At 33.9% G+C, this 16,264-nt stretch overlaps 3 protein-coding genes across 4 annotated transcripts; 2 read left to right on the top strand and 1 right to left on the bottom strand.

The window, feature by feature from the left end:
- The first annotated feature begins 1,902 nt into the window (after window positions 1–1,902).
- Window positions 1,903–2,468, top strand: LOC102661291 (uncharacterized). The gene has a single exon (XM_006595606.4). It carries the CDS (start codon window positions 1,924–1,926, stop codon window positions 2,287–2,289), a length of 366 nt encoding a protein of 121 aa, XP_006595669.1. The 5' UTR covers window positions 1,903–1,923; the 3' UTR covers window positions 2,290–2,468.
- A 2,381-nt stretch (window positions 2,469–4,849) lies between these two features.
- Window positions 4,850–9,947, top strand: LOC100806710 (HSP90 superfamily protein). The gene is made up of 19 exons (XM_003545027.5): window positions 4,850–5,142; window positions 5,296–5,475; window positions 5,556–5,629; window positions 5,966–6,091; window positions 6,178–6,355; window positions 6,442–6,585; window positions 6,692–6,805; window positions 6,950–7,009; window positions 7,138–7,212; window positions 7,304–7,408; window positions 7,618–7,758; window positions 7,848–7,940; window positions 8,066–8,143; window positions 8,373–8,627; window positions 8,718–8,820; window positions 9,001–9,175; window positions 9,260–9,365; window positions 9,455–9,544; window positions 9,636–9,947. The coding sequence occupies exons 1-19, from the start codon at window positions 5,017–5,019 to the stop codon at window positions 9,804–9,806; spliced, it is 2,394 nt and encodes a 797-aa protein (XP_003545075.4). The 5' UTR covers window positions 4,850–5,016; the 3' UTR covers window positions 9,807–9,947.
- A 948-nt stretch (window positions 9,948–10,895) lies between these two features.
- On the bottom strand, window positions 10,896–15,331 carry LOC100810625 (pentatricopeptide repeat-containing protein At3g53170). Of its 2 annotated transcripts, none has more exons than XM_003544384.5 (4): window positions 14,991–15,331; window positions 13,812–14,907; window positions 13,115–13,215; window positions 10,896–12,099 (listed from the first exon to the last, which is right to left on the bottom strand). In XM_003544384.5, exons 1-3 carry the CDS (start codon window positions 15,315–15,317, stop codon window positions 13,193–13,195), a joined length of 1,446 nt encoding a protein of 481 aa, XP_003544432.1. In that variant the 5' UTR covers window positions 15,318–15,331; the 3' UTR covers window positions 10,896–12,099; window positions 13,115–13,192. The 2 variants fall into 2 exon arrangements, with proteins under 2 accessions (XP_003544432.1, XP_014622419.1); XM_014766933.3 differs by having other exon boundaries at window positions 10,896–11,218; window positions 14,991–15,327.
- Window positions 15,332–16,264: the final 933 nt, after the last annotated feature.

Here is a 16,264-nt window from a genome sequence, read left to right as displayed (position 1 = left end):
TTAATTTTCTTAGAATATTTACTTTATTGCTATGTGTGAAAATACCTTAAATATTAGTCTTTTTGAGACAAAGGAAGTAATTTGTTAATTTATGTCAGTGAAATGATTCGAATTTATAACTTTTTTTTCTCTTTTAATTATCAAAATCAATCTTATAATTTTTTATCTAAAAATCACTTATTGACAAAGTTATCTAAATAAAAATTGATTCTGATTATAATTGATTATTGAAATGATTTAATTTGTGTGACTGTCCCAAACACACCCATATAGATCACTCTATGTTGACTGAAAAACTTACTCAAGAAAATGTAGGTAAAATAGTAAACACTATGTTGACTGAAAAACTTACTCAAGAAAATTTAGGTAAAATAGTAAAATTTGATTCTCCCTTGCATGGTATAAAAGCTCTAGATTTTTTTTCTCTAATGTCCAGCAATAGGATAGGTGTAACATTGTATACTAACTTTTTATATTTTTTTAAATTGAAACTTCACAACTGATGCTTTGCACGGATTTAGTGTTCTAGTTTAAAGAGTAAAAAAGTTGCTCCTATTTTTAATATTTATTTTCTTAAAATTTAATGTTTATTCGAATAACTAATCGTAACCGTTAATATTTCACTGAATTAATTAAGCATATAAGCATGTATACTTAAGATATGTTATGAAATTTTATATCCAACTTTACCATCCAACTAAACTAGCCATATTCTTACTCATTCTTTAATTGGTACTCAATTGTAAGAGAAACAATCATTGCATGGCTTGTCTTCTAACACTTAACCTACTCATTTCCTGCAAGTTTACAAGTCAAATCAAAAACCATATAAAATCATTTAACAAAACACAAATCAATTCAAAGACCACAACTTGATGCATATAACCAATTGATACTCCACAAGACCACAACCATTCAAATTGCAAAAAATATCTCATCTTTAAAGATAATCCCATCATGGATATACATTGTTAGCTCCACTAAACCCATTCACCACCCAATATTCAAATTTTTCCTTTCCTAAAGACTCAATGTTAATTAGAAGAATGGTGAACAATCCAGCATTTGGTCAAGAAACAATCAAATTCATTCCAAACACAAACTTCTATGAAGCCTACCTAGTTACAGTTACAGGTTATAGATGAAAAAAATGAGACATGAATTTAGCAACTTGCCAGGTTAAAATTTCACAAAACTAAGCTTTATGGCTTTATATCAACCCAAAATCCACAAGGAAAAATATGGACATTTATTACAACTATATATAACTAGAATTTAAAAGTAGCTAGAGTGTATCGTTAAACAAAACATATGCTTACACCGTAGATTGAGTTGTCTGTCTTTCCTTCATGGACTCTACATTAGGACTAATTTAATCATTGATGGCAAACTCCAAAAATATTCCTTCTCTGTTCCTTTTGTCTCTTGTGCACAGCACCACACTCTCCCTCCAGCTCCAAAACAAGAATAGTGCATTCAACAGTTAATGCTTATTAAAACGGGAGGGTATTATACCAGCAAGATCAAACAAAGAAGTACCATCTCCTCCCAGATAAGCATTGCATTACCTAACCATTTATTCTCCACAATACTTCCTTCCAAATGCTACTCAGCATCATCAATTTGGACTCTACCTCTCACCCTTTTCCTCCTTCAAAAAGTCCCTTTGGCCACACATCCAACGGCCCTGCCTTCCCCTATACTAACTTTTAGCAATTATCTATTTGGCATGTTCTCCAACAGCAGTCGATTCTAATCTCTGTTGCTATCATCAGGAATCAATAAGAAGGAGCCAAATGAATAAAATAAACGATGAACAGCTAAAAATGATTATCTCCTATACATGCACTTCCAAACCACTACATGCCAAACCCCACCAAAATATAAAGAAGACACCTGATTGAAAATTTTACTCACTGCCAAATGGGTAGGCAAGGTAATGATCCTAGTCCTACCACTGTGAACTCCTCCATTGCTCTTCTTCAAGAAAGGTTTAGACAGTTGGAGAAGGTGAAAGAAAGAAGAGAGGGGAAACAACTTAAACTCTTGTCATTTGAGACCACCTCCTCATCATCACAAAACTCTCAACAACAACCAAGGTTGGTGGCTCCACATAGGCCAACTCTCCATGACTCTCTTTCTCTTGGCCTCAACTTCACAAACAAGCAAGGTGATCATCACAACACCATGAACATGAAACCACCTCCATCCTCCAATTTATGGCCACAGGGAGCATCAACATCAAGAAATTTTGATACCTCAGACGTTGATACTTCCCTTCATCTGTAAATATATTTACTACTGTTTGTCTTAATTTGCTTCCCCAGCTAGTACCTTGTATAATAGATGCATAATAACCCTATGTTCGATCTCCATCATTTTGTATCAATAATCAAGGAGGATTTGTATCAGTTATGCTTTTCTTTTTTTCCCCTTGAAGGTATGTGAATGACATTTGACATTCGTAATTGTATATGATCTTTCCTATACAAAAATAACTCGTCATATTTATAGACCAGAAAACAGTACTTTGCAGTGGCTGGATCGATGTCAAGAAGGCAGTAATGAACGTAACTCAATTGTAGCTGGACTTTATTTCACAGATTCGTGTTCTCTTCAAATATTAAATTGGTATTTGATATATCTTGGATGTGTAATACTACTGTAATTTAATTTGCATTCTCTTATTTTAGAGAAGAAAAGAGTAGTACCAAAGTTACATAAACTCGTATATAAGTTATTATCAAGTGACAAATTGATATAAATTAAAATAATTTTATGGGCGTGTAATTTAATTTAATACTTTTATTACAAAAAAGTACTACCTAAAGTAACATACGCGCATATATGAACTGTGATTTAGTGATATACTGATATAATTTTTCTTTTTTGCATAAGATTCACATTAATCAAATATTATTTTACATTTCATTAATTGAAATATATAAAAAAAATTGTTTTTAAGACCGCTAAAAGCATTAAACATTTTTATTGTATATTTATTAAAGTTTAAAGCTTTTAAAATTGTTTTCAAAAACTCAGTAATAAATCATATGTATTTAGTTTAACTTATTTTAAAGAAATAGTATTTATTTTCATCGAGAAAACTGAAAAAGGTGCAGTAATTATTTCCTCGAAAGTAGTCATTTCCAAACTTGCAATTAGTTTTCTTTTTTTACTTATAATTGCTATATTGATCAAAATCTTTTATATATATATAAATTTTGTAGAAACATGAAATTATCATGCTCTACTCCAATATCAAATCACCTACTTATAATTATGTCTAAACACGTGCGTTGAGACATACAAACACGACAATTATATTGTGCTCTTTATTTATTTGGCAGTATCCCAAGGTGGCTTTAGTCGGACTTATATATTTCTTAATATATTCTTAAGAAATTAAAAGTACAAAAGGTAGAAAATATATGGCATGCCATACTGATGATATCTTATCATATTTATAATTTTTAAAAATATTTGGCAATATTTTGAATTTAAAAATAACAACTAAATTCTAATATTTATTCATAAGTACTTAACATGCATTTTTCAAAATTTAAGATACACTAACAGCAATTTTTTTTCATTAAGTACAAAATCAATTACAAGAATTGAGTAAATCATATCTACAAATAAATCATTAATCTTTTTATGTGCACCAATGATATTTCTCTAAAACTATTAAAAACTTTGCTTACTGGACAACTCTTAAGAAAATTCTTAGACGTTGAGGATCTAGTTGAATAATTACGATTGAATAAAATTGCATGCATGTGATTTAAGGTTGTGCAGTAATTCTCTAATTCTCTTAATAGATCTATGTTAATAATTCAATATGTCATTGGCGTGTTTTTCTGTTCTACTAAATGTTTGTAAAGAAAAAATCTCAATACATTTGGATTATTTTACATTCGTAAGTATGATAGGAAGCAAGCCTCTTACACTAAAATAGTTTATATAAGATTCGCAATTCTAATTTTGGTTCAACTCTATGCATTATACATTTATACATATACAATATTGGAGTTTCACTCTTTCGATTTTTTACTGTACACTAAATATTGTCGTGCCTCTTTTTTATCTATTTTTATTATTTCTTCGAATTTTTATTAAAAAAACTTATGCCTCCAATTCAATAATCATAGACTCCATCCACCACCCAACCAAGTTTTGTCAGCTTGACATATAACCCCATGGAAACGGGCCTGGCCTCATGCTGATGGGCCTGGCCTCCTGGACCGTTGCGAAAGCCTCCTTTCTCCCACCATGTCCATTTATCAGTGAGATGATCTTTTCCAATCTTTGTTTTATTTATTTTGAAAGAAAATTGGCCTCAACTCTCAAGAGATAAGAATATGGTCGCGATGGAAGTTTTGATTAGAAACATTAATTTATAAATATTATTATTATTATGCTAAACTATGTTTTTAATACTCATGAATGAATATGAAAATGTTTAAAATTTGTCTGTGTAAAATCTATTATACATTTTTTATTTTCATAAGTTGAAATATATTATTTTTTGAGTTAATGTAAATTTGAATAAACTTAAACCTAAAATGATGATTTTTTACATAATTATACATAAGTGTAAAAATATAATATTTTTTATATTGGTTACATATATAATTGATATAAAATATGATATTTTTTATAAGTTTAGTGTTGAGATAAAAAAAATATTTTAATTACGTGAGAACCAGAAAAATAACATATTGAATTAGAAGAAAGAATTCTGAACATTTATATATTGACAAGGAGGATAAAGAAATTATAATAGTCGTACAAATTAAGTAAAAAAAGAAACGAGGCATGAAAAAAGAAAATAAACCGAAAAGGGAAATGTATTGTTGAGGGAAGTGTGTAAACGAGCTGCATCGAGAAGCTTCCAAAACGCCATATTTCAATCGAAGCAAGCAAACCCCTTCTAAAACCCTACTACCAAATTTTCTTTCAAACAAACGCAGTTTCTCTCTCTCTCTCTCGTAGTTCAATTCAATTCAATTCAATATGATGCAGAGACTCTCTTCTGCCACTACTACTACTACTACTCGCTCTGCCTTGCTGCGCTACGGTGGCGGCGCACTTCGCCGGGACGTGCTTGCTCCCATTTCCTCTTCTCACTTAGCAGCTAAGGTGCTCATTTCTTTCTCTCTGGCTTTACAAATTACTCTTCATATCATAATCCCTACTATTCATTCGCCGCTACCAGTCCATTTCCTTTTCAGTTAGATAACATTAATTAATTATGTAGTGTAACTTACTGATGTTCTGGAATTACAATCGCAGTCACAGGCGGGTGAAAATGACACCAAAGCAGCTAGATGGTTTTCTATTATGAGCTCTGATAGATCCACATTTGATTCCTCAAACTTGAAAAGGGATTTGTTCTTTGGCAAACGATATGAATCAACTGCTGCAGAATCTTCTTCCTCAGCAGCCGCCGAGAGATATGAGTACCAAGCTGAGGTATTATATTTCATGTCTAGTCTAGTGTCATGAGCATAGCTTAACTTTCGATAATATATATGCATCCTTGGCTATGGCAGGTTAGTCGCCTCATGGACCTCATTGTTAACAGTTTATATAGTAACAAGGAAGTGTTTCTTAGGGAGCTTATCAGGTATGCTCTTTTGCTCTTGAGTAGTATTTGCATATGTCTTGTCTGATAGAGCATTTTTGCTTATGCTTCATTGGTGCAAATATATTTATCTACACCCTTTTAAAGCGCTGTTGTGGTTGTGGTGTATCATGTATGATTTCCTGCAGACATGCTGCAAGTAATTGAAGGATCTGTTTTGAAAATTTGTATTCAAGTTTCTCCTTTTTCTTTTGGAAAACTATTTCCAAATAGATAGTTGAAAAATCCAAAAATAGAGAAGCCTGTGTCTTGGTATTGATTGAATATTATGAAATTCTGCATTGTCCCATATATTTATCTATGCATTTTCATTTGCAGCAATGCAAGTGATGCTTTGGATAAGCTGCGGTTTCTGAGTGTAACAGAGCCTGGACTGTTGAAGGAGGCAGTTGATTTTGATATCCGAATTCAAGCTGATAAGGATAATGGGATCATCAGTATTACGTAAGAGAAATAGCTATGAATATGATTAATGTTTGATTGAAAGTTTGTCATTTCAGTTGGTGCTGTAACTTATGTTTTTTATGCAGTGATACAGGCATTGGTATGACTAGGCAAGAACTAGTTGATTGTCTTGGAACTATCGCTCAAAGTGGAACTGCAAAGTTTTTGAAGGCTCTAAAGGATAGCAAGGATGCTGGTGGTGACAACAACTTAATTGGTCAATTTGGTGTGGGATTTTATTCTGCTTTTCTGGTTTCTGATCGGGTATGCATTTTTGTAAAAGTAAATATGTGATGCTCTTAAATATTTTTGTTTAATCTGGTATTTATATAATTTTTTGTTGTTTGAAGGTGGTTGTCTCAACAAAGAGTCCAAAATCCGATAAGCAATATGTTTGGGAAGGGGAGGCAAATGCTAGCTCATATACAATATCTGAGGAGACAGATCCCGAGAAGCTGATTCCAAGAGGAACTCGCCTTACACTGTATCTTAAGGCATGTTGATAATTTCCTTGTTTGACCATCAAATATTTTTTTTGTTTTCTTTATTCCTGAGATTAATTAAAAATGTGATTTCTTTTTGCCCATTGCTATCTTTCAGAGGGACGACAAAGGTTTTGCTCATCCAGAGCGGATTGAGAAGCTTGTGAAAAACTATTCACAATTTGTTTCATTCCCAATATACACATGGCAGGAAAAGGGATACACCAAAGAAGTATGGCTCTACAATCCAGATTTTTTCAGTTTGATAGCACTATCTATGACCGTATTATTTTCATTTTAAGTTAAGTACATTCCTTCTAGATTGTAAAAATTGACTTATTTTAAGTTAAGTTCATCCTTTTTGGGCTCATTCCAGGTGGAAGTTGATGAAGATACAGCTGAAGACAAAAAGGATGATCAAGATGATAAGACTGAGGTGACAATCTGATTGTTCTGCATATATACTGAATCAAGTATTCTGTTGAATGTGAATGTGTGATTGTGTAGCTTCTGCAAATTTACTCATTGACTCATGACTGAGTCTTTGACACATTGTTATGACAGAAAAAGAAGAAAACTAAAACTGTTGTTGAGCGGTACTGGGATTGGGAGCTGACAAATGACACCCAACCAATCTGGGTGAGTTTTATGATTTCCAATTCCATGATTTGCACTTATATTGAAAATTTATTACTTGAATGAAGATTGTGGCATTACTCTATTTATGCAGCTTCGTAATCCTAAAGAAGTCACTAAGGAGGAGTACAATGAATTCTACAAGAAGACTTTTAATGAATACCTGGAGCCATTAGCATCATCACACTTTACCACAGAGGTAAGGATTTAATTGTCTCAAGTGCCATCTTGTTGTGTATAGTGGATTTTTTTATTTGTTGATGCAAATTCAGAGTTTAGCTGAAAAACATAGCTTGAGAACATCAATTTTTCTCCAATGTCCATAGGAGATTCATAGTGTAATTTGCCACCTAATATTGTGTTGGTTATTTTTATTGACAAATGTGTGGATGATGTTTGTTATTGCAGGGTGAGGTAGAATTTAGATCTATACTTTATGTTCCTGCCTTCGCTCCCTCTGGAAAGGATGACATAATCAATCCAAAGACCAAGAATATAAGACTTTTTGTGAAGAGAGTGTTCATTTCAGATGATTTTGATGGAGAACTGGTATAAGCACTTTGCTATCTACAACCTTGAATAACTGGATGGTGTTCTGATAATTTTATCCTTCACTAATGTTTTACTTGCTTAAACAGTTCCCCCGATACTTAAGCTTTGTCAAAGGTGTTGTTGACTCAAATGACCTTCCACTCAATGTGTCACGTGAAATTCTTCAAGAGAGCCGCATAGTAAGTAGATAGGGCAACACGCATATTCTTACACTTTACATCTGAATCTCTCATTTAGGATACACTTGTAAAATTCCTTACCAGTTTCATCTTGCTTAATTTTTTTTACTCTGTGGTGCTTGAAGGTTCGGATTATGAGGAAACGTCTAGTTCGGAAAGCTTTTGACATGATTCTGGGAATATCCATGAGTGAGAACAAAGAGGTATATTATTATTTTGAAAATTGTTAACTGTATACAGTTTGCTTTCATTTTTTCTTTAAGTTGTAGAGGAGCTAGGATAAATTGAGGTGGCTTTATCTTATAGATATATCAACATTATATATATCCTATCAGCTTTTGGTCTTTTTTTATATAACTTCTCTTAAGCTCTTTTTAAAAGGATGACCTTTTTTCCTGTTAAATTTTACCGACTCACTTGTTCTGTATGCAGGACTACGAGAAGTTCTGGGAGAACTTCGGCAAACACTTGAAATTGGGTTGCATTGAAGACCGTGAGAATCACAAACGTATTGCTCCCTTGCTTCGTTTTTTCTCGTCCCAAAGTGATGAAGAACTGATCAGCTTGGATGAATATGTTGAGAACATGAAACCTGATCAAAAGGATATTTATTACATTGCTGCTGACAGTGTGACTAGTGCAAAGAACACACCGTTCTTGGAGAAAATTGCAGAGAAGGATCTTGAAGTATAAGCTTTTTTTTTTATAGTTTTTAACTTTTAAGTACTTATTTCCATCAATTAATATATTGGTGATTTTTGTAATGTAATTTTACAGGTTCTGTTTTTGGTGGATCCAATAGATGAAGTTGCTATTCAAAATCTTAAATCATACAAGGAAAAGAATTTTGTTGACATTAGCAAGGAAGACTTGGATCTAGGTTAACTTCTTTCTTCTTTAAACTTTCAATAATTTGATTGAACAAACACTCGTGTTTAGTTAACCAAATATTTGTTAGTCTCTCTTTTGAGCCAATTTTAATGTTGACAATGGTGTGAATTCGTAGCTTGGTTCTTGTTTAATGTTCAAATTTGTTATGTATAGTTTGTTCTTTCTGCAGGTGATAAGAATGAGGAAAAGGAAAAGGAAATGAAGCAGGAATTTGGCCAAACGTGTGACTGGATCAAGAAAAGATTGGGAGATAAAGTTGCAAGTGTGCAAATTTCAAACCGGCTTAGCTCTTCACCTTGTGTCCTGGTGTCTGGAAAATTTGGTTGGTCTGCAAACATGGAAAGGTTGTCATCTTTTTTCTTTGATATTAAATGATGTATTTTGAAAGTTTGAGTGCATAGTTCAGTATGTAATCAAACTTACTGCAGGCTGATGAAGGCACAATCTATGGGTGATGCATCCAGTTTGGAATTCATGAGGAGCAGAAGGGTGTTTGAGATCAACCCTGACCATTCTATTATCAGGAACTTGGATGTACGATAAATGGAGAATCCCCACTTCTTTTCTTTGTAATGATTACAAATTGAAATTATGGTAACGTAATCTTGATGGATAATTTTCAGGATGCATTTAAAACAAATCCCGATGATGAAGATGCCCTAAGAGCTATTGATCTTTTGTATGATGCTGCTTTGGTTTCCAGTGGTTTTACGGTAAACTCATGGCTCCATATTATTGAATGTCATTTAAGTTTCCATTGCGAAATCCTAAACTTGTATCTTTTGGTTGTTTGTTGGTGTGCAGCCTGATAATCCAGCACAACTTGGAGGGAAGATATATGAGATGATGGGTATGGCTCTCACTGGTAAATGGTCCACACCTGGTCAGTTCCAGTCCACAGTAACCCAGCCCCATACCCCAGAAACTTTAGAAGCTGAGGTGGTTGAACCAACTGAGGCTGGTGGTCAGAAGTGAGGACAGTCGTGTGGACATTTTTGTTTTCTTCGCGTTACTTTCTGTTCTTTCTTTTAACACTGCTTACGGAGTTACGGGTGAAATTGTATTCTTGAAGAACATGGGTATTGATAGTAATATTTAGTTTTTTTTTTTACCAAAGTAATATTTATAGTTATCCTTTCCGTTGTGATTAGAAAACATCCAGCATAACCAAGTAGTTTTTCTTTTGTTTGGGGAAAAAAAGATATCAAGATAATTTGGATAAATATGCTCTGTGGCAGCATGAGATAAGAATTATTTCAATGGAACTGTTGCCAAAAAAAAAAAGATTATGCGTTGTACTTCTGTCCAATAAATCTGTTCTGTTTTTGGTGGATCCATTAAATCTGACCTGGGCTTTTGCTTCCTGTACCTCCCAAGAGACATGTAAAGACATAACTACCCCTCACTAGGCATACCTTCACCACCTTGAAACCGGACGCAAATCAGCGTTACCCACTTGCACCAAAATAGTGAAACCACCATCACTATAGTGCTTGAAAACCATCGTTCTTGCTGATATCATCTATTGTGCTTGTGTTGACAATCTCATTGTCATTGCCTTCTTTATCCCACTGAGTTATGTTGATGTTTGATGAGGCCTACGGTTGGCAAAGTTCACCTTTCAATTGTTCAATTGTGATTTGATGAGGTCATGCTTGTTGCGTTCGTTGTTGTGGTGGGTTGATGTGGTGGCACCCAACCCACTCATTACCCTTCTCGGCATCATTACCAAACACCTCATTCTTGCCTCCCCTTTCTGTGTCGCACCCACCCCCTTCCTTCACCCTTTTTGCAACCCAACACCAACACCCTCACACTAACCCATTTGCACCCTAGCACGTTAATGTAGGCCTAAACGGATTTTGTCCACAGCATCACGTTAAGGGGTACCACCCTTTTCTCGACTTTGATTTAATATTGAAAGTTGATAAAGACATAAGCAAATGAATTTTCAAATTTATGAGATCATTCATGCATTCAAGTATTCCATCTCTACAGATAAAAAGAGTATTACGTGATTAATTGAAGGCCCATCAAAATATAGAAAACCCTTACCAAACAATGTACAAATTAAAAATGTATTGATTAAAAGACACAATGCAAAGAGTATTACATGATGAATTGAAAGTCCATCCAAGTATGGAAATTTGTCACCGTCCCATCTTAAATAAGAAAACATATATCATATACCAATTACCAAACAACACATTCACCTCTAGAAGAATGGTATATACAAGTAATCCTTGCATATAAAAAAAGCATGGTTGTGACAGTCTTTCATACACTTTTACTTCCTTACCTTTTAGCTAACATGACCTATAAATCTTCTTTTCTCTTGGTCATTTTCTTGTTTCTCTTCTCATTCTCTTGGTCATTTTCTTGTGTTCCTAGTGAGCATGCAAAATAATATTAATCCAAAAAATTAATAACATATTTAGTAATAATTTGATAATCTTTCCTCAGGGGATCCCCTCTCCCACCGTAAGGCATCATAGTCAGGTATTCATGGCAATGGAAATGAGTTTTCTTGGCAAAGAGTGATGACTTATTCCACGTTACGCTCAAAACAAAAAAAGAATTTTAAATTACCTGAAAAAATAGTTTCACACACAAAGTAGTAATAATACATTCAAGTAATGACAAATCCACAAGCATAGAAGCACATTCATTTTAACAATTAAATGGATGGACTTTATTATATTTCATACATTATAGACAAACTATGCAATTACTTGGTGCACAACTCATTTGCTTTGAGGATTTTTGGTGGTATAAAGAAAAGTGCAAATAAAACACCAACACTTCCTTTGTAACACTATTTTCTACTTATTAAAATTCATGTAGGTCCTACTAGTTTTGGAACGAAACCCACTAAATGAGAAGAGACTTGCATATTTAATGGGACCAACATAAATTTCACCCAATAGAAGAGAGTATGTCAAAAGAAAAATGTTAGTGTTACTAGCATTTTTGGTGATACGCTATGGTATTATTGGAAATTTGGGATGCAACAACCCATCCATACAGCACATTGCAATATCAGTAAGCAAGGTGGGTATGAGCTGTATAGACTGCAAAGCACCGGGTATCGTAGTCTGTCTTTCAAAATTGAACACCTAACCCAATTGGTTGACTGAGTTGCATACATAATGGTATGCAGGACACCAAAATTGATTGAAACTACACTTGAGATTATGATAAATAAAACCCAACATTTTTTATATCTTCAAGCAACATGCACTCCAATGCTATATCATCTATAGAATCCCTGCAGGAAACACAAATTTCCAAATTCAGCAAAGTTTAAGGGTGATGATGCAAAAGACTATTTGTAAAAGTCACCCCCGGCAGCACAGACGCATTTGACACACAGAAAGAAACAATTCGCGATCAAGAGAATCAGAAATTAGAAAGAACAATAATTATTAAGGGGAGGGGGGGGAGGGGGGGTGAAGTTTCACCCTAATAATAGGGTAAAAAAAATCATCCCCCCTAAAGAAATATTACTTCTATTAAACTCACTTCCTTAAAAAATTCTACCCAAAAAATTCTCCCACTTTTTACCCTCAAACAAATCCCAAAGTTATTGGACCAACCAGTTATGAAATAAACTTTGTGGTCTTCCTGATTCACTTTTCAGGCAATGACAAACAACTGTGCACTTAACATGACAAAGGCATGTTAGTACAATTAAAAGTTGAAACTGATGATAAAATCAGGTGACATACAGACTAAAATTTTTCCATGCTCAAGAGAGATTCACCTACACTGATTAGATTGAAAACCAGTAAAGGAATCATCTTAAAATCCAAAACATAAGATTACAATATGAAACAAAAAAGAAAGAACAACTTCCTTTGAAAAGAACAAAACAGGGTGTTCCCCAAGAGAAGGAATTCTATTTGAATGACAGGCATCCTCTTTGGATCAAAGGATACCTTCTGCAATTGGCTGCTTGATACAGTATTCAATAGATTTTAAGGTACCTTTGACGACTTTGAAAGTGTTTTGAAGGTGCTAGTTACATTTCAGACTTAAGCATACATTCAGTTTATACAGGCTTCTATCTTGTGAATTTTAGGCATAGTAGAATATAAGGAGCTATAAGAAGGAAAAAGAGAATTCAGTGAAAACAATGCTTTTAATGGATATGCTTCTTTTTTTATCCAACAAACTATGAATAGAAGTAGGAAGCTATATTTTCCAGAACATAATACAGTAAATGACTTCCAAATTGACGGGTAAAAAAGATTCCTTCAGAATAATAATGTACTTATACTTACCTGCTGAAGTTCTCAAAGATTTCCAAATCAGGATCACCATGAGTAGAATTGTTAAGTCTTCAATCACAATTATCTATGCTAGCATCCAATCAACTTAGTGCCTGTTGATCAAACATTGGGTAAGGTGTGTTGATGAATGATGATATAAAAATTATTCAAGGGATAATGAATCAATTAGTGAAAAGCAAAACTAAGGCATTACTATTGCAGAAAACAAGAAAATATAGAAAGGCAAAGAGAACAAATGGTCTTCCTCCCAAGGACTAGGAGAAAACAATATTCCGTGCCTCAGCAATTCCTCATTTACATTGATACAAAACAGAATGCCTACCAAAACCCACTTACCCCCCCCCCCCCCCTCCCTTTAGACCTATGCATAACTACTACTTTCGCATAACAAGTTTGAGAAGATGAGTACACCTGATAAATTAACAGCATGTATGGATTTATAGAGCCTCTTTGCATGATTTTTGCATTATGCCTTATTTCTTTGCCAGTCTCAGCCCAACCTAACTAGCTAACTATATCACTTACAGAGTAACACTAATAGGAATCTAACATTGTCCTGCGCAATAGTGGCATACACTTGAATACCAAGGAATGTTTATTAGATTAGGCATTTCCTACCAAGCACAATAGGACGGGCGAAACATAGAAAACATAGAAAAGGCATCAAAGAACAAATAGCACAACATACCCAAGCTACTTTTGGCAGAAATCATCATGTTTTCCAAGTTTTGAACAGCCTCAGTCATGCCTTGGGTGTTGTATGACTGGATCATGCAAGCGAAAGTGATGTTATCAGGTTCACATTTTCTTTCTCTCATAGCCAAGAATAACTCGCCCATTTTTTTTAAGTTGCCAGCCTGACCATAGGCACTAATTATGCAATTAAAGAAGGGAGTATCCAATACTACATCAGAATTTTCAACATGCCTCATGATTGAGTCAACTTTGTCAATGCACCCAACTTTGCTATAAGCACTAACAAGTGAGCAATAAGTTATAGAATTAGGCTTCACTCCTAGATGCTTCATCTTCAGAAAGTGTTGATCCATTTTCTCAATCTCTCCAGCTTTGCCAAACACCTCAATGACAGTATTATATGTTACGATCGTTGGAGTGAAAAACCTCTTCTCCATGAAATCCATAACAGTCTTCATCTTCTCATACATGCCAGCTTTTCCATAGGACTTTATCATCGTATTGAACGTTGTTATGTCTGGCTTTATCCCCATTAGCTGAAATTCATCATACCACTTCTCCATCTTATCGATTTGCCCAGCATTTCCATATGCTCCAACAAAAGAATTCAGCGTGAAAACATCCGGGTGGGAGTTTCCATTTTCAATCATATCATTCAATGCATCATCCATCTGTTCAAACATGCTAGCCTTACCATATCCATCAATGATAGAATTATACGTCACACAGTTGCATTTGATGCCCAGATACGACATCTCTGCTAGAACATGTTCAATCAGATCAAAACGACGAAATTTCGCACAACAACGGATAAGAATAGAATAAGTATATACATCTGGTTCGCAGTCAACAACTGATTTCATATCTTCAACAGTAGAAAAAGCCTGATCAAGGAGACCACTTTGACCATAAGCACTTACAAGAGCAGTGTAGACATCAACAGTAGGTTTAAGGCCTTCAGACAACATGATCTCAAAGAGCAGAGAAGCCTCTTCAGGCTGCCTGCACTTGCCGAGCATCATCAAAAGCTTTGCATACGTTCGGCATCGTGGTTGATACCAGTATTGCTTACGAAGGAGTGCAAAAATCTGCAAATAATAATAAGTAATAATTACTTGTTTCAGAGTTCAGACACAGAAAATGTTAATCCTAAAATCAATTAATTACTGGCCTCGAGAGCGGAGTGCGAACGACAGCGTTTGATGGCGTCGTCGAGGGATTCGAGAAGGGCCTTGGGCCAGAGCTGTTTGTGGGAGGAAGACTTGGCCTTGTTATGAACGCCTCTGATGGCGGCTTCGGTTCGGAGAATGCGGGACAAGTCCTTATTGGGGTCCTTCACCAACTCCGCAGACGCTGGTTTCGAACTCCGCTTCAACGACTCCACCCGAAAACCACGGCGTGTCTTTGGAGGACTACGATTCGTTGAAGAGGTGAAGGGCGTGGCGGAGGAGATGGAAGAGGACCATCTTAACATCATTCCAGATACACTCAGGACCATCTTACAATATGTGGATATTTAGATGCTTTCACTATAATTTTTATTTATTTTTACCATTTCTTTCAAAATATCATTTAAAGGTCAAAACTAAAGTTATTTAAAAGTTTAATTACACTGGTTTCTAAATTTATCTCTTTTAATTCTTATAGTTAATAGGTAAATTTTTTAATTCATGTGTTTATATTTCATTCTCAAGAGGTTTTTGATGATAATTAAAATGTAAATTTAAAGGACTAGAAAATCTATTTATTAAATTTCAGAAAAATTTACTTATTAATTATAGAGATTAAAAAAGATAAATTTAAAAATTATAAAACTAAATAAATAATTAAATCTTATTTAAATTTCAACACAATTATATTAATTATTATACTTTATTTTAGAAACTAAACTTAAATATTAAAATACTTCAGTCCCATAAATTCAAACAAAACTTAATAAACTTTAGCGAGTGTTTATTAAACCATATCCTTTTAAGGATTTCGGGAAATGAGAAGATGAAAATGTATATTTTTATATTTATTTAAAGGTAATTGAAAAAATATTTCTGCATATCTTTTATTCTTAGGATAGTGAGTTACTCATGCTTATGTTAAATATTGTATTGAGATGACTCTCATGAAAAAGAATGAAAATATGAAATTTTATGAGGTGAGAATTGTATTAAACATGTAAAAAATTTATTATACTCTCGATATCAATACCTAAATATATCAGTTAGTATCTTAGATTCTGCAATTCAACTTTGACAACAAAGGCTGTGAATTTAAAGAGAAGACAGGTATACTGTAGATGTCTGTTAAATTTAATTATTGATATGAAGGCAATTTATCGATTTTATTTTTTTGTTTACTTGGGGTGTGGTAAGTTTTGTTTTACATTTCTTTTGTTTTGCTTGTCCTTTACAAGACTAAAGGGAATATTTTGGTGTTACATTTCTTTAATAG

Source organism: Glycine max, chromosome 14 (assembly GCF_000004515.6).
Source record: "Glycine max cultivar Williams 82 chromosome 14, Glycine_max_v4.0, whole genome shotgun sequence".
NCBI classification, from domain to species: domain Eukaryota; kingdom Viridiplantae; phylum Streptophyta; class Magnoliopsida; order Fabales; family Fabaceae; genus Glycine; species Glycine max.
Note: the sequence above shows the minus strand (reverse complement) of the source record. Positions and strands in the feature narration are given on the sequence as shown.